Here is a 15,454-nt window from a genome sequence, read left to right on the forward strand (position 1 = left end):
AGACAGTTGGTATCCATTTGCAACCGTCATATGGACATGCACTGCTACGCCGAGACCCCCTGTAACTCAGAGAAGCCATGGAGGACTCTGAAACTTCTCCCAGCCCTTAGTCCACATGAGGGGGAGGAGGAGATAATGAGTGAAATTTCAATTTTGAGTGAACTATCCCTTTAAACCTTGTCTGACATTATCATGGAGATTATTCCAGGTCTTACCATGTTCAGATACAAGCCTTTGGACTGTCAGTGGATGACCTCCTTTTTTTAAAAAAAAAAAATTTGCAATCAAATAAAAAGGAGGAAAAACTACAAGGAAAAAAAAGACTGGAGAAACAACCTCAGGGTGAGCGACAGTCACCCAGGACAGGCAGACATGAAATAGATGTTGTGTAGGCTATACATGAAAACAGTTTACAACATGGAATATGTGATAATATGGGATAGTTCAAATGTGAGCAGGCCAGCTTAATGGGAGCTCAATTCAAACCTTTTTAAGCCTCGAAAATCATTGAGGTTTCCCTCATTTGCAATGATGTTGAGGAACATGGTGGGCACTGGGCAGACTGGCTTAGGAGCAAACTGCCACCACCACTCATAATATCTTTTTCAAAGCTTTAAAGCTTCAAATCAGTAGACCAGGCTTTTCACCAAGGGGGCAGTTGTCGGTCTGAGAAGTGAAGCTCACTTCCGCGTTCAAAAAACTGCAATCCCCTCGGATTCCTCTGGGGGCTGGTGTCAGAAGGGAGCATTCCCCATAGACCCCCATGTTAAAATCGCCGACTTTACATCCTCAGTAAACATGTTAAAAGCCTGGTGTCAGAACGTTTTTTCGTCTCAATCGATAGTTTCTACCCCCGCACACACTCTGAGGGGGGTGAATTTTTTTTTAACTCTACAGTTTTACTGTTATTAGGTTAAAATTCTGGCCAATTAGGGCGCGGAAACGTTGAGTGACAGGTCCGAGCAGCTCCGTGGACAGCTGCTTCGAGGCCAGTGGGCGGGTTCTCGGCCGGCCAATCCAACATGGCGCTGTTCAGGCCGCCATATTTGAGTCACAAAAACGACTCCCCAAAACCAATGGCTGACGTCACGGACGCTACGTCCATTCTTTTTACAGTCTATGCTTTTCACACAGCGATGGAAGGACTACTGCTGCGTTCAAGACAACTCGGAACTCCCAGTAGAAAACTCAGATTTCAGTCTTCAAAGTGTTCGAGACCTACCAAGCAGAACGCAGAATAACACAATTTAACACGGCGGACCGGGGCAGACTTTGCATTCAAAGTGCTTCACGTAGCTAAGGCATTAAGACATTACAATTGGACACAAAAAAAAAACAATTTAAAAAATAGAACAGATCATTTAAAAATCGAAGAGAAATGAATTTATTGGTTCCACATATTTCATAAAGCTGTTGTAATGTATTTTGGCATTTAAAAACAAAAAAGCATTTCATCGACGTTTTTTATTGAGACGTCAGACTGATTCTCGGAGAAGACGGGGTAGTTTTTTTTAAGTTTCCCGAATGGTTTGTTCCGAGTCGTCTCGAACGCAACATGCCTGCGGTGGCTAAGCTAGGTCGGCTAAGCTGGCTAAGCTAGCTTGACACTATACACGGGGGTCTGAAAAGCTAACGTAGCGAATTAATTTCCAAAACAAAAACGACTACACTTATTACTGATGTCATTATTAGTAAACGAGACAGGGGACTGGCCGATAACCAGGGACACGGAGCAACAGAGACGGATAAGCAGAGGGAAGGAGAGATACCAGCTAAATATATAATGCTACATGCTAGCGGTTTAAAGGTCAATGGGGGGAAGTATTAGCTATAGCGAAACGCCTTGTGGCAAGCTTGAGTGATAGTGTAGTAGTATTGTTGTATTTTTAACTGGACCCAGAGTCTGTACTAATAAATTATCTATCTATCTATCTATAGACACTTGTGGACTTTTTAAAGAGTGCCGTAAGTTGTGTTCAGAAACAATAAAACGAGCGCAAAGAGAAAAAAAAAAAAAGGTCAGTAGATTGAGAGTGTCGGCACAACAAGCTAAAGTGCGTGGTGGTCATTCATTTCAGTCCCACACGTGTGAAACCAAAACAAAATGCTCCTCCGTGTTATCATAACTCTAGTCATAAGTGTCTGACCAGAAAACGTTTTAAAACCACGTTTAGGTGAGTAAACAGAATCAGAATCGTGGTGACAACAACAACAACAACGCACAGACCAGGGATTACTGTTTAATAATCACATTTATTTTGTAAAAAAAAAAAAATTGTTTTAGAAAAGACAACGTTTTTGAACAGATAAAGAAACGACAGGGTTCCATCTGAAAAGCATTATTTACAAATAAAAATAGTCAATAATAGTAACAATAACAACGGACACTGTAAAACAGAGCAGGTTTATCAAAGCATTAAAGATAAAAATAGAATACTTTTACTGTCGTTGCAAACATACAACCAAATTTCTTGAACTATCCTCTAATATTGGTAACGTTACTGGACAACTGGCCCTTCCTCCAGGATATTCGTATTCTCACGCCCCCGATATGACTCATTTCATCTTCCCAGAAGTTACCGGAGTCAGCTATTTGTGTCAACCAAGATGCAGGTCCAAGGTAAGCGCCGGCTACTACCGATTTCTGCTCTGTTTACCAGGTTATTTAACCAGTCGGACGTTTACCATGTAAGAAATACAGTTGAGTGAAGCTCTGGAGTCGCCGACCGTAACCAAAAACTAAAGGTAACAAGTACTATACGGGGGTTCCTGACGGTAGCTAGCTGACATTGCCGACCTCTGCTAGCGGCATCAGATACTGTGCATTATGTGCAGTATAGCAGTTATCGTCCGCTAGCCGCTAACGCCGTCTTCCCAACGGCATAACATCATAACACCGCAGGCTCCCGGTGTTAAGTGATGGTCGGGTTTCGGCTTAATGCTCCAACGCTTCACTCTACCTGCTCGGATTTGCAGCGAACTGCCAGATTAGATGGGAGCAGGCGCCGCCACAGACAAGGTCAAGCTGCTGCTTCATCTTCCGCGGCGACTGGCATCCATCTTAATGGTGCATTTCGCCACCTACCGGATTGGAGTGTGGTAACTTACATTCAACTAGCAGGAAACGAAAGGAGGAAAAAAAAAAAGAGAAAATAATAATAACAACAACACTAATAATAACTAAATCCTGTCCATTAACCCTGTTTCCTTAGGGTATTTTCTTACATATTTACTAATATTTTCTGACCGTTGAGAGTTAACTCTGAAGCTAAGTTAGCTTGTTAGCTAGCAGATGGGAGTCGACGCTGGGCAGGCGGCAGAACTAGCACTATCCCCGACGTCTTAAAAAAACATTTCATTTCGATCCTGGGCGATATCCGCGGTCTGCTGGTCCCCTTGAATGTAGTAAAGAAATATGAGTTGTATCCTCCAGAAAAACAGACGACGTAGACGGTAGTTTGGGGCGGTTGACTCGCTGTTTAAAGCAGTCGGAAGGAGGGCGAGAGACCGGCCTTTCCGTCAAAATAAAAGCACCAAGCTAATAAAATGTGGTGAAACTTTCTAATTTAAGGAATATCATTTACAAGAAAATTCCCAAGCCATTAAGTTAACCTTTTTCTTTTATTGTATTTAATTGTATTGCAAGTTATTGTCTATTATGTTATAAGTTTTATGACGATGAACACTTTTACTCTTTTACTAGACCGGAACCAGAATGCAGACAAAATTCGGAGTAAATGGTTGTCGGGCTGTGGTCCAGTGTTTTCTTTTCTCTCTCTGTTTATCACTATCTTGAAGGCCTGAAGAAGCTCAAAAAGTCAAAACACACACACACACACACACACACGCAGGTTGAAATTCACATTTTCATGGGTGTGGTACCAAATGGTTTTAAAACCGAAGGCACGTTGAAAATGTCAATGTAGTGTACAAATCCCAACAAGTAACGCCTTTTGAATACAAACTTCTGTCTCCTATAGACTATAGTTGCAACAATTGATGAACTAATGGGAAAATGACTAACTATTAGTTATTTTCCATAATATTAAAGGTCCCATATTATGTTTTTTTTCAACCATTTCATATAGGTCTAAGTGGTCCAACCAACCACATTGTATTTGTAGCGTATTGCCCCCAAATCAATCTGCGGCTCTTAATCTCAGCAGTCTAAAAGTAGCTCTGAGAACGAGCCGTTTCTGTGTCCGCACCTTGAAATGCAAATAACATAATTTACTGTGGTAGAAAGAGAAACATGGAGAGACTCCCACAGCCATCAGAAAGCTCTGTGTGAAACTCTGTCAAATAAAAAAACAAGTGAAACTGAGGAGCAGAACAAACTATGCACGGTGTGGACTTTGATGAGAAGCGGTACCGGAGAATATTAGCTATTATTATTATTATTGTAGATCTCAAAAAAGTGAAGCAATCGATTAAGGGAGCAAACAGACTTTTTTCACCTCCAGGCATCAGAGAAAGGCCACGGGAACACATGTACGCTACAAAACCAGTATAAAGTGGATTTTGCATAATACAGATGTGGTTTTTCAATACAAAATACTGTAACCGTACCATACATTGCAGGACAGATGAACTTCTTTCTCCTAGAGTCAAACTAATCTTATAACATTTGTAATAAATTATTGCAAATGTCAAGGGACTAGCCGCTGGCTGCTCTGCGCATTTTGGAGTTGTTAACTCAAATATTTAGAGATGTAAATGTATATTACGCACGCTAGAAAAAAATGAAATGAGATATCTGGCCATCAGAAAGAGAGAATTAAGAATTGTGACTCATTGTTGGAACTTAACACGTTGTGTCGTCCTATGAAAAACCTGGTAAATAAAGTGGCGTTGCACTTCTGCTGCACTTATGGCCCCTTTCTCTGGATTCAGACACATATTATCAACAATGAAACCAGTAACAACTGCTGTTTGTCTTTCAGCTGTGAGACACATGGAGGCCTTTGTGGGAGGAAAGCCCGCCATCCTGCCCTGCAACTATAACGGTTATAATAAGACAACTTCAAAAATCGTGGTTTCCCGTGATGACCTCAATCCCAAGTATGTCTACATTCAAGAGCAGGGACGCGACCGGTACGACAACCTAAACGAGCTGTTCAAAGGCCGTACATCATGGAGTGACGGCTGCCTCTTTCTACATGAACCACAAATCAGTGACAACGGCATCTACACCTTCATCCTGCGTGAAGGACTATCCACTGTGAACCAGACACAGATCCAGCTGGATGTGAAAGGTCAGGAGCAAACCCTAACACCTAACACTTCAACTGTTGATGTGGGTTAGAGCTCAGGTTTCTGCTGGAGATAACACATCTTAGTGCTTCAGCTCAGAGATCAAGGTAAATGTTATTTGTAAGTTACAGTAACGCAATAAAAAGTGGATCTTGCTATCTTGTTTCCGCAGAAACATTTGGAAACAGGTTCTCCGGTTCCTGGGATGTTTTTCTGCTTGGCTTCGTCGTCGCCATCCTCATTGTCACGGCTGCTTTTACAGCATGTCGTTATTGGAAGAAGACCAGGGCAGGTATGTTGCTCATAAACTTGTCTCGATGATCTTGTTTGCATATTTTTTTTGCATTTTCCCAATCTCTCCTAATTATTAGATGTCAGTCAGCAGCACACTGAAGAGGTGGAAAATGAGAGTGTTCTGCTTCATTTCTGCTTCATATGTTCCACCTTATAGATCTGAAGAGACACAACCTTATCGTCATTGTTTTTTTTTTCAGCTGTTGCTTCAGTCTGCAAGATCATCGCGAGAAAGGGGGTGTCGTCTGTGACGCTGCCATTCCATGTTACAACCAGGCTTAACCCAGGCGACATAGTGGAGTGGCTGTATCGAGGCAAAGAGGTGGCGGTCCAAGGTGAGTACACAGATCTATGCACATCAGAGCTCAGTGCTTCTAGCTTCTACTACCAGCAATTTTACTACGTGTGCTGAGTAGCTGTGATATAATCACTGTATGAAATAATGATAGGCAACACAGGGGGTGTGGTGGTTAGCATAGCACCCTCGTCTCTCAGCAAGAAGGTTCTGGGTTCAGTTCTGTGTGGGTTCTCTCCGGCTTCTCCAGCTTCCCCCCACAGTCCAAGAACATGCACAGTAGGTTGATTGTCTGTAGCATTTAAAGTGTGTGTGTGTTGTGGACTGGTGACCCGTCCACAGTGAACCCCACCTTTGTCCTTGACTGTAGCAACCCTGCACAGAAAATGTTGATGTAAAAAGCTGTTGAGCTCTGATCTCTAGTGACGACACCTTCTCTAAAGCCACGGACACACCGCCCTGACGCGACCCGACGCCGACGGCCGCTTGTCCGACAAGTTTGTCGCCTCTCGTCGGACACCGTCGGGAGAGAGGAAGCAGTGAAACACACCGCCGCGACGACTGCCGACTACACAGCAGCCTGTACGTTCTGCGCTTGCGCGAGATGCAATAACTCTCCATGACAGCGGGTGGCGCTAGTCTCATGCCCGTAATCCGAAACATGAAAACAGGAAATTACCTAACGGAGAAACCATAGAAGAAACCAGGCAGATTAAAAACAAAGCGCACACAACAGCTTGGTATTAGTTTTGAGAAGACGTTTTGGAAAACAAATCTTAAAAACGATCCAAAAATAGAAGCAAAATGTAGTTCGTCTTTGCCTGTGCCATGTGTTTTATGCGATCCATGGTTTTATGTGTGGCACCGCCCGTCAAAATCGGCATAGCTGGCACACAGCCAATCAGAGTACCCGACGAGTCTACTCTCCCGAGGGCCGACGAGTCCCGACTGAGCATGTTGAATCGGCCCAGACGAGACCCGACAAGACCCGACGCCCGGCGGTCGGGGCGGTGTTTCCATGGCTTACAGTGATGTTTTTTGATAAACATTTCTCAGCTTTCTGGTCTTTACGATTTAATACAGGTCATATAAGCATTCAAAATTAAGTACAGGTGAGTTGTCGTCCATATTGTGTTTTGTTTGAAAATCTAAATCAAACGGGTGCCAATCAGTGTGTTTCTACTCTGCTTTCTTCTCCCTACAGATCATATATCTGCTGCTCTTCTTGCTCTTTTGCTTTTCCCTGCTCTCACTCTTTTACCAAGACAAGCTCAGGTAAAGCAACATGGTAGAATTAGCAAGTAGCAGCTAGATACTAACTTTCTCTTAAATTCCTACAAATTGAGTTTTTGATCTTTGCTTGTTCACAGTGAAAATGTTAGTTGCTTAAAATAACATTAATTTCTCAGATGTGTTAGCATGAGATGTGTAAACAACTGTAGTTAATTGATGGTGTAGCAAGGTGGCTAAGGGCTGTGCACCAGTGTGAAACAAGGCTAAACTGAAGCAGTAGACCTTTCAGACAGTTTAGTCAAAGCGATTGGAGATAGAAGCTTCTCTTTTTAACCTTTCCGGCCCTTTACTAACTCCTCCACCTGTTTGTGTTTGCTGTGTGCACCTTCCTGATCACCTGACAACCACTGGTGCCTGGTTTCAAATGGCTGGTGTATCCACAATAACATGGTCAAGAAGGCTGATTGTGATTTGTAATACATAAAGTAAAATCACTGAAACAAATTTGGGAAGAAACACGTGATGATTTTGGATCCTGCTAACAGACTGACACTTATGCAATCTGTCAATCATTTTGTCCAATGGATGGTGTGAAAACTTGTCTCGACTTGTCTTTCAAAGCCAATCAACCTCCTGGAGTGGAAGCAAGGGTGTTAATGCCTGATGAACCTAAGGTCGTCTACCGGCATGAGATCGGTCAGAACGAGCCAGAGACCCCACACGAGTTCTACCGTGAGCGCACGCAGATGCCAGACCTACAGAACAACGGCTTCACTCTGACCCTGACTCGTCCCCGCCCTGATGACAGCGGCACCTACGTCTGCACTGTCCGCAGAGGTGGAATCACCCTGCATCTGAAAGTGATGAAGCTCCTCGTTAAAGGTCAGATTTTTCTCTTTTACAATTATACAATTTTACAATGAAACAAAAATCATGAGTTTCATTTCTCGAGAAATGAATGCAAATGAATCGGTTTTATGTATCTGCCCTCTGCTCCCTTTGCAGAGCGATTCTGCTTCTGAGGGGACAAGACCACAGACCAGAGGTCAGTGCACTACCGTCTATACATCTACAGGGCCTGTCCCAATATGCACACTCGATCACACTTACACACTTGGCGTGCGCGTTCATGTTCTTAGTGTCAGAGCTCAGTGTGTCCCGTTTCTCCAACGACTGAAAGTGCAGCCGCTTGATTTGCACTTTACCCACACTTAAGGTAAGACCGCATCCGAGCGGTATTTGGCCAAGTATAAATCCCACAATGCACCACGGTGAAGTCCGCCGTCACCGGGAGCCACAAGTCACGTTTAGGAAATGCGATTGAATTAATCTCAATAAAATGAAATGAACTTTCTATCTCATAATTATGACTTTTTAATGTCACATTTTATATATATATAGTCTGTTCATGTTTTTATTGCATTTTTTTTTTCGTTTTTCTTGTTTGTTTTATTTACTTACGGAGTTGGGTTTACACATTTATGATTTGAATGTTGCGCATTGAGACACTTTAGGAGTAGATGAGACTGTGATCCAGCAGCACTGTTTATTAAAACTGTTGCTCTGCTGTGTGTGTGTGTGTGTCGTAGTTGTGCTTGCGTGCACAATGGCACAGGCTGCACTTGTCAAGTGTGTCCCGATTTCTTTTAAATCTCCCCCCACACGCTTGGCCACTTAATCCATGCTGAACACTATATGCAAATATACGTTCCGCCGGCAAAACGTCACCAAAGTGTGTGCGTACCCAAGCGCACTGAGCCAAGTGTGGAGAAATGGGACAGGCTCACTGTGCTTGTGAGGCTCTCTTCCTATTGGCTGTTTTCATCAATTCACACTGTCTACAAACAGCCAGTAGAGAGCGCTGGAGTCCTGTCTCTGCTCTGTCTGACTAATTACAGAACATTTTGTTACTGGCTGTTAATGAACGACTGTCCTCTGTGTCCTTTTCAGTAAAGAGAGGCTCTGAGAGGAGGAGGAGGAGAAGAAGGATGACTGACAGCCAACCAAGACCGTTTCCGAAGCAGAATCAGAATCAAAATCAGAACTGTTTTATTGCCAAGAGCAGTAAAGATCAGTTTACAGCACGAGGAACTTGTCTTGGTGTCAGGTGCAAACATAAAAGTACAAAAAATAGAAAAAAATTTTTTTTTAGAGAATTAAAGCAGAAGTAAGCGATCCGGTGGTTTTGGCTAACTTCCTGTCAGCAGATGGAGTTAGCAGTCCCCGCCCTCGTCCCTACGTCACCACATTCACGCGCATCCCTTGGCTGCACACACAGAGAGGACTGCCCCTTTATGCCGTTCTCTCTCCTCATTGGATAAAGGTTGTAGGATACGATAAATGTTTTCTCCTGGGCTCAGAGCAGAGCAGAGTGACTGACAGACCCGTGTTTCAGACCAAACACTCTATAGAAGTGATTGCTGTCGGAAGATACAACTATTTAAGACTTATATTAACACAAACATTCTGCTTACTTCTGCTTTAAAGGGACAACGAGGAGTTTTGGAAAAGCGAAGCGTTTTCACTAGGGCTGTCAAACGATTAAATTTTTTAATCGCGATTAATCGCATTTTTTCCATAGTTAACTCGCGATTAATCTCTATTAAAAATATTATATATGGCGCTTTGGACTTTCAACACTCCAAAGTGTTATAATCTCTAGACAAACAACTTTTAGACCAGACCTAGCAGGCCTACCTAATCATAACACATGATGCATGAAACTCACACAGAATTGAAACGAATTGCATCCAGTGGAAATTGCCCTTTACTTTGCTACGTCTCTGCCTGGCCATGTGCATTTGTTTACAACAAAGCCTCAAAAAATCAATGGATGGAGCTGTGGATATATGTTAGACTGTGTATATTTGTGTAGCAACCAACTTGAAGGTGGCTTACCACCACCTACTGGACTGGAGGTCCCACACTCCAGTCCTCCAGTCCAGCAGACAGAGGACAAAATGGGCCGCGATTAACCGCGATTAAAAAATTTAATCGCGTTAATTTTTTTAATTAATCTCATCGCGATTAACGCGTTAACTCTGACAGCCCTAGTTTTCACACTACATTTATGAGCCTCCGCGCACCGTGAAATTCTTTGACCGGCGCAAGACAGACTCATGTTTTCATTCATCAAGAATTAAAGTCAGAGGTTCAAAGACGATCACATACCGTCGTAGTTCCGACCATAAACGGCGATTTGGCGGCGTTATTCTCATTAAGGAAACGCTGGTCGGCTCGCCCAGCATTTCCACCACCACTAATAATAACAAAATAACGATAGAGACAAAACGATATGTTTATTGAAAATGTGCCCATTAACAAGTGTGGGTAACGTAGATTCATCCACATTAACGTGAGACTTTTTTATAACCGAATAGAAACTCCTCGTTGTCCCTTTAAGAATTTAAATAATATAAAAAAGAATGAATTAAAATTTACAAGTGCAAAAAATATGCATATACTATATACAAAAAGGAAATATGCATATACTATAAATAAACATATATACTGTATAAAAGAATAGAATAAAGAAGAGTTTGTGTCCAGCTGATGTTCTGCTGCTCCCATCTGAGCTCCTGGGAGATGGTGGTACCCAGGAAGCAGAAGGACTCAACCAGGGTCACTGTAGAGTCACAGAGGATGACAGGGGGAGGGCAGCTTGGTCCTTTCTGAAGTCCACTATCATCTCCACTGTCTTCAGAGCGTTGAGCTCCAGGTTGTTCATGTTCATTCCTGTTTTATGTTTGTTTTTTCCATCATTTTGACCTTGTACAGTGACCAAAAAATGTGTTAACGTTATTTAGCACAAGGGCTTCAAGGGCTGGAAGGGGGTCGACACATCATGCTGATCTTAATTTTTTAAAATAATCACTGGAACTGACCGCTCAGTGCACTGAATGTTTCTGCTCATCAGTGACACGTCCAAAGGAATGGAATGGAAGTATGTTTATAGTATGAACAGAAGGTTTGATTCCCAGCTCCTGAATGTGATGTGTATGTAAATGGTTTGATATCCATATGAATGTGATTGTCTGATTGATGAGCCCTTTTTTAACAGATGATTGCGGTATCTAATGTATGTAAAGCTAGCAGAAATGAAGCATTGTGTGCAGTTTCTTTATCTCAATTTTATAACGTTCATTTTGAAATATGTTTGTGCAATTTTTTATCTGTGTTTCGTTAATGTTCTGAGTGACCTCTGAGAGAAGGCATTCTTTTGGTTTTTAGATGGTTTATTGTTTAGCAGCAGGCCCCATGGCATGAAAAATGTGATTTTGGTTATTTTTTCGTACTTGGGGAGGTCTCTGGGCCACGTATATTCTGCCCCATGCATCAAACTGGTCATAAACGGAGAAATACCGTATTGCAGATATTTGTACATTTTGTTTTCTTGCTGTAACAGATGTAAGGGATTTGAATAAATATTTTTTTGCAAATAACTGTGTCTAAAATTAAACTCCTGCTTATCAGATGAGTAAAATCAGCAGCCTCTAAAAGCAACTAAACAAACACATGATGATATATGATGTCGATACAGGTGTGTCTTGTGTATGTATGGAAAATAAACAGGACTTTGAAAAGAAAAAGAAATTGTCGCCTATTCAATTTGCCTTTGGGGTAAGGCTTCATTTGGCGCTGCTGCTTCATTGATTGATTATGGGCAATGGGTCGGAAATATAACAATGTAATATAACACATTAAAATACCATACATCCTTTTCTTTTTCTTTCAGCAACTCATCAGTCAAAATCATTAAGATCTTTTCAATATGCAGAGTTTTGACAAAGACCAAACCACAACAGATGGCTGCCATTTAGGAATCAATGCTTTATTTCAGTGTTGAGTGTGTGTGAATATTAAAGAGATAGTCCATAACAGTGAACAGACATGACAGATAGTAAATACAGAGAGAGAAAGAGCAGGCAAGTCAGTGTAAGAAACTGGTCAGTACTGTAAGAGATGTACTCCAAAATACTACTACTATCTATTTGAGGCAAAAGAAAAGTCGAGCAAATTAACTGAAATGTTCATGTCATGGTGCTAACTGACGACGACACACTTGAGCCACGTGTAAACACTTGTAATGACAAATTAAGTGTCTGTGGTGTTGGTTAAGGAATTTCTTAATTTCTCAGTGTTAAGACCTCAAATGGATCTGCAAACTAGCTAATTATATCTGTTTTAAGATCATTCTTAACTTACGTGTGTTTGAACATGAATTTCAAATCATTACTCAGAAGGCAATTCCATTGTATCAGCTTTGAAACAACATTCATATTATTGACATTAAGGCTGAATATCCAGCAAACAAGGCCCAGATTACTTAAAAAAAACAGTCACAGTCTGAGTTTGTTGAAACAACCAATACAGCCAAGAATTTCAAAAATCTTCTGTCGCAGAACTACCAGGTATTTCAACAAAGCCAGAAATGTACTTTTTACAGACAATCTCAACAATGACGAAAAAAAACCCAAAAAACATTAGCAGTTTTTTCGTCTTGGGACTCACAACTTTCATTTTAATCTATTTAGTTTGAGTTGTACATGCACTTAGCTCACAGATTTTAAACTATAGCTAGTCTGTGACAAGTCTTGTTAGCATTCAGCGCTGAAATGTCTACAAACAAGTAAAAACTATTGTGTTAGCTTAGTTGCACACATTCTTACAAAATAGACAATGTTAGGATTTCAAAATGAACCTCCTGACCAAACCAGCAGCACTTCAGTTATTTGTTTCTTTTTTACAGTCAGCCATTTTACTGTAATGTAGCTAACTTACTCATTTTGCATCAAACGAATCAATTGGTTACGAACAGAAATCCAATGCTAATGAGTTGTTTTTGCTAACTGGGTAGATTGAGAATCCGACAGCACGACAACCTTCAACTTTTAGAAAAGAAAAATAGAATAAAATTTTAAACGCTGATTTGTCCACTCACAACAGCCAATACAAAACGTAGCAATCACCAACAATCATATTTTGATTAAACTAAACAGATGAAATGTATAAAAAGAAGAAATATAATGGGCACTTAAGAATTTCAATGCACATGGTGGAACACAATCAAATGGCAAGATAGAAACATTAAAATACCTAAGGAGGATAAGTAATAAATAAATAATAAATAAATAAATAGAAGTAATAACTTAAATAAATATGAAAAACCTTTCATCTGTGGTGAACGTAGTCATGTTTTTGATTTTTTTTAAAACTCCTGCTTCAACAGATGACATAGTGTAAACAATTGACCACAAGCAGCTCCTCTACCACAAGCTTCTTTTAGTTTCTCTGTGTATTAATGATGCTAATTAAAACTGTCCAACGGTGGGCTGAGTAACTTTAATGCTTTTCTTGCCTATTGAATAATTGATGTAAATGCTTCATATTATAATGGTTATTATTATTATTAATTACTATCACACAGCACTTTTCCAGAAGTCATTTTGTAAATGCTTTGCAACTGTCCTTTACAGTTTAGGTGTGGATGAAGTGTTTGCAAAAAAACGGGAGCTTATACGGTTGAAACCTGGCGTTTTGGGAATTTTTTTTTTTTGGGGGCGGGGGAATCGGGTTGTTCAACAATCACATAGAGGCATGCTTCTAGAACATGGAGGTATTCTTCTATGGGAGATGGCAGACCGCGTGGAATTGTACAAGCAAACGACGATTCTCCTCGGAATTCTCAATGCATTCTAGAACCCTCAGTCAATGGTGGAATGAATGGACACATTCCGGAGTCCCCCCACTCGATCATTCGTCACTGAGATGGCGAGCAGAACTGAGTGTGTAAAAATGTTGCTGATTCCAAATATGTTGATAATTTTGAACATTTTACATGATATTATTAAAGGTATTCTCACAAATATATAGGATAGATTTAAAGTTATTTTTTTTCCCCCCTTCTCCTTGCAATCTTCTTTGATGCTTCAGGAAAAATATATATGAACACTCAAACCAAGCATAGATAGACGTCGTCGCCGCTTCGATGCATCAACCCAATGAATCAGTCATTCAAACAATCAGAATCAGAGTCAAGCAATCATATCTAATGATGAACCTATTGCCTAAGACTTGTAAAGAATACTAGCATATGGCAAGTAAGAAAAGAAACATTCCATATTCAGACAATCCTAACGTACAAACAATGGACAAGAGGCTAAAAGCGGTCCATGTCTTTTACTTTACAGACGTTTCCACAGTTAAAGGAAATTTGGCTGGGTAAGACTGACTTTTTTATCTTTCACCAGTATTTTACAGACAGTATTTTACAGATTTATGCTGGGAGCTGGCCTCCTCTATTGCTGGACCATTTTAAAATCCCGTAGGTGCTCAAGTGCACACTGACAACCGCTGAGTTCTGGTAGCTAAAGGTATAGCCTCCAAATGTGAGCACGGATGTTGGTGTGGTAATGTAAATTACCGTGCAAAGACTAGGTGAAGTGTGTGGTAGTGGCGTGAAGTTGTATATGATGTTGAACTGAGACATAGACCTCTTTTAGCTCACTGACCATTATTTACCTGTACAAGAAGGTGGAACAGTAGAAATCTTTCTACTCTCCATTCCACTCTCTCCAAATTACCATCTTTTATTTATTCATTCAAACCTTTGCTGCCTCTTCAGTCCCTTCATCCATCATTCACCCCAGTGTGTGTTTTTGAAGCAGTGGTTTCCAGCAGTGTCTTCATCCTTTTATTTGCAGCTTATATTTGTTCCTTCTTTCTTTTTTTTAAAGCCAGTTGTCATTCATTCCTCTGTTGTTCTCCTCATGCCAGCCTGGAAGAAAGAGGACCTTTCAGAATTTGACATCAATAATCCATCTTTTGTTGCATTCCCTCCAATCTTGCATCGTGGATCTCATTTCATGTGGTTGAGATCGCATTCCCATCCACGTAAGGTTCTTCAGACTTTTGGTTCGATGGTTTGAGCCACCACCTTGTTCATTTTTTCCGATTTTTTTTGGTCTTTTTTTGATTATCTTACTTGATCCATTACAGACAACAATACAAACTTGTCTTCTGGTGTATTTACGGCTCTTTTCTTTGTTTCTCGCTTCCATCATTACAGTCAGCAACAGAGGTTCATGCAATAGTTCCTCGAATTTGACATCGTGCATCATCACATCTCGACTCTTCAACCGCTCCCCTCCGACCGCCTCTCCTCACTGCCCTCCTCTTCGCCATCCAAGCCTCCATCATTGTAGGTAGCGGTAGACTTTGAAGCAGTGGTTGCCGGAGTCGGCCACCACCACGTGTCCGTCTGAGGTCAGAGCCAGACCTTGGGGTCCGTACAAAGGGTCGGCAGACGTGTTGATGTAGGAGAGGAAGGAACCACTGCCATCAAACACCTGCAAATGTTGGAAAACAGGGACAGGAAAA

At 41.2% G+C, this 15,454-nt stretch overlaps 2 protein-coding genes across 3 annotated transcripts in view; one reads left to right on the forward strand and one right to left on the reverse strand.

The window, feature by feature from the left end:
• Positions 1-15,454, reverse strand: part of trim2b (tripartite motif containing 2b) — a 37,888-nt gene that overhangs the window by 6,760 nt on the left and 15,674 nt on the right. Inside the window, exon 14 of one of the 2 annotated variants that reach the window (XR_015034190.1) lies at positions 14,683-15,423. Coding sequence is in view for 1 of the 2 variants with exons in the window: in XM_085759013.1 (XP_085615139.1) it covers positions 15,271-15,423 (153 nt within the window). In the remaining variant the exon portion in view is untranslated. Of the gene's footprint in view, positions 1-11,885; positions 15,424-15,454 lie in introns of those variants that run through there. The other variant, XM_085759013.1, reaches the window with a different exon arrangement.
• Positions 2,497-7,998, forward strand: LOC146968447 (uncharacterized). The gene is made up of 5 exons (XM_085759233.1): positions 2,497-2,620; positions 4,944-5,255; positions 5,426-5,545; positions 5,748-5,882; positions 7,697-7,998. Exons 1-5 carry the CDS (start codon positions 2,608-2,610, stop codon positions 7,996-7,998), a joined length of 882 nt encoding a protein of 293 aa, XP_085615359.1. The 5' UTR covers positions 2,497-2,607.

The sequence above is a fragment of the Trachurus japonicus genome, chromosome 18 (assembly GCF_045865225.1).
Source record: "Trachurus japonicus isolate A0001 chromosome 18, Traja_1.0".
Taxonomy (NCBI): domain Eukaryota; kingdom Metazoa; phylum Chordata; class Actinopteri; order Carangiformes; family Carangidae; genus Trachurus; species Trachurus japonicus.

Bases quoted from the DNA above. Each gene is read 5' to 3' on its own strand.
- LOC146968447 (XM_085759233.1), top strand. The intron at 5,546-5,747 runs GTATGTTGCTCA...TTTTTTTTTCAG, and splicing joins TTGGAAGAAGACCAGGGCAG to CTGTTGCTTCAGTCTGCAAG. The intron at 5,883-7,696 runs GTGAGTACACAG...TGTCTTTCAAAG, and splicing joins CAAAGAGGTGGCGGTCCAAG to CCAATCAACCTCCTGGAGTG.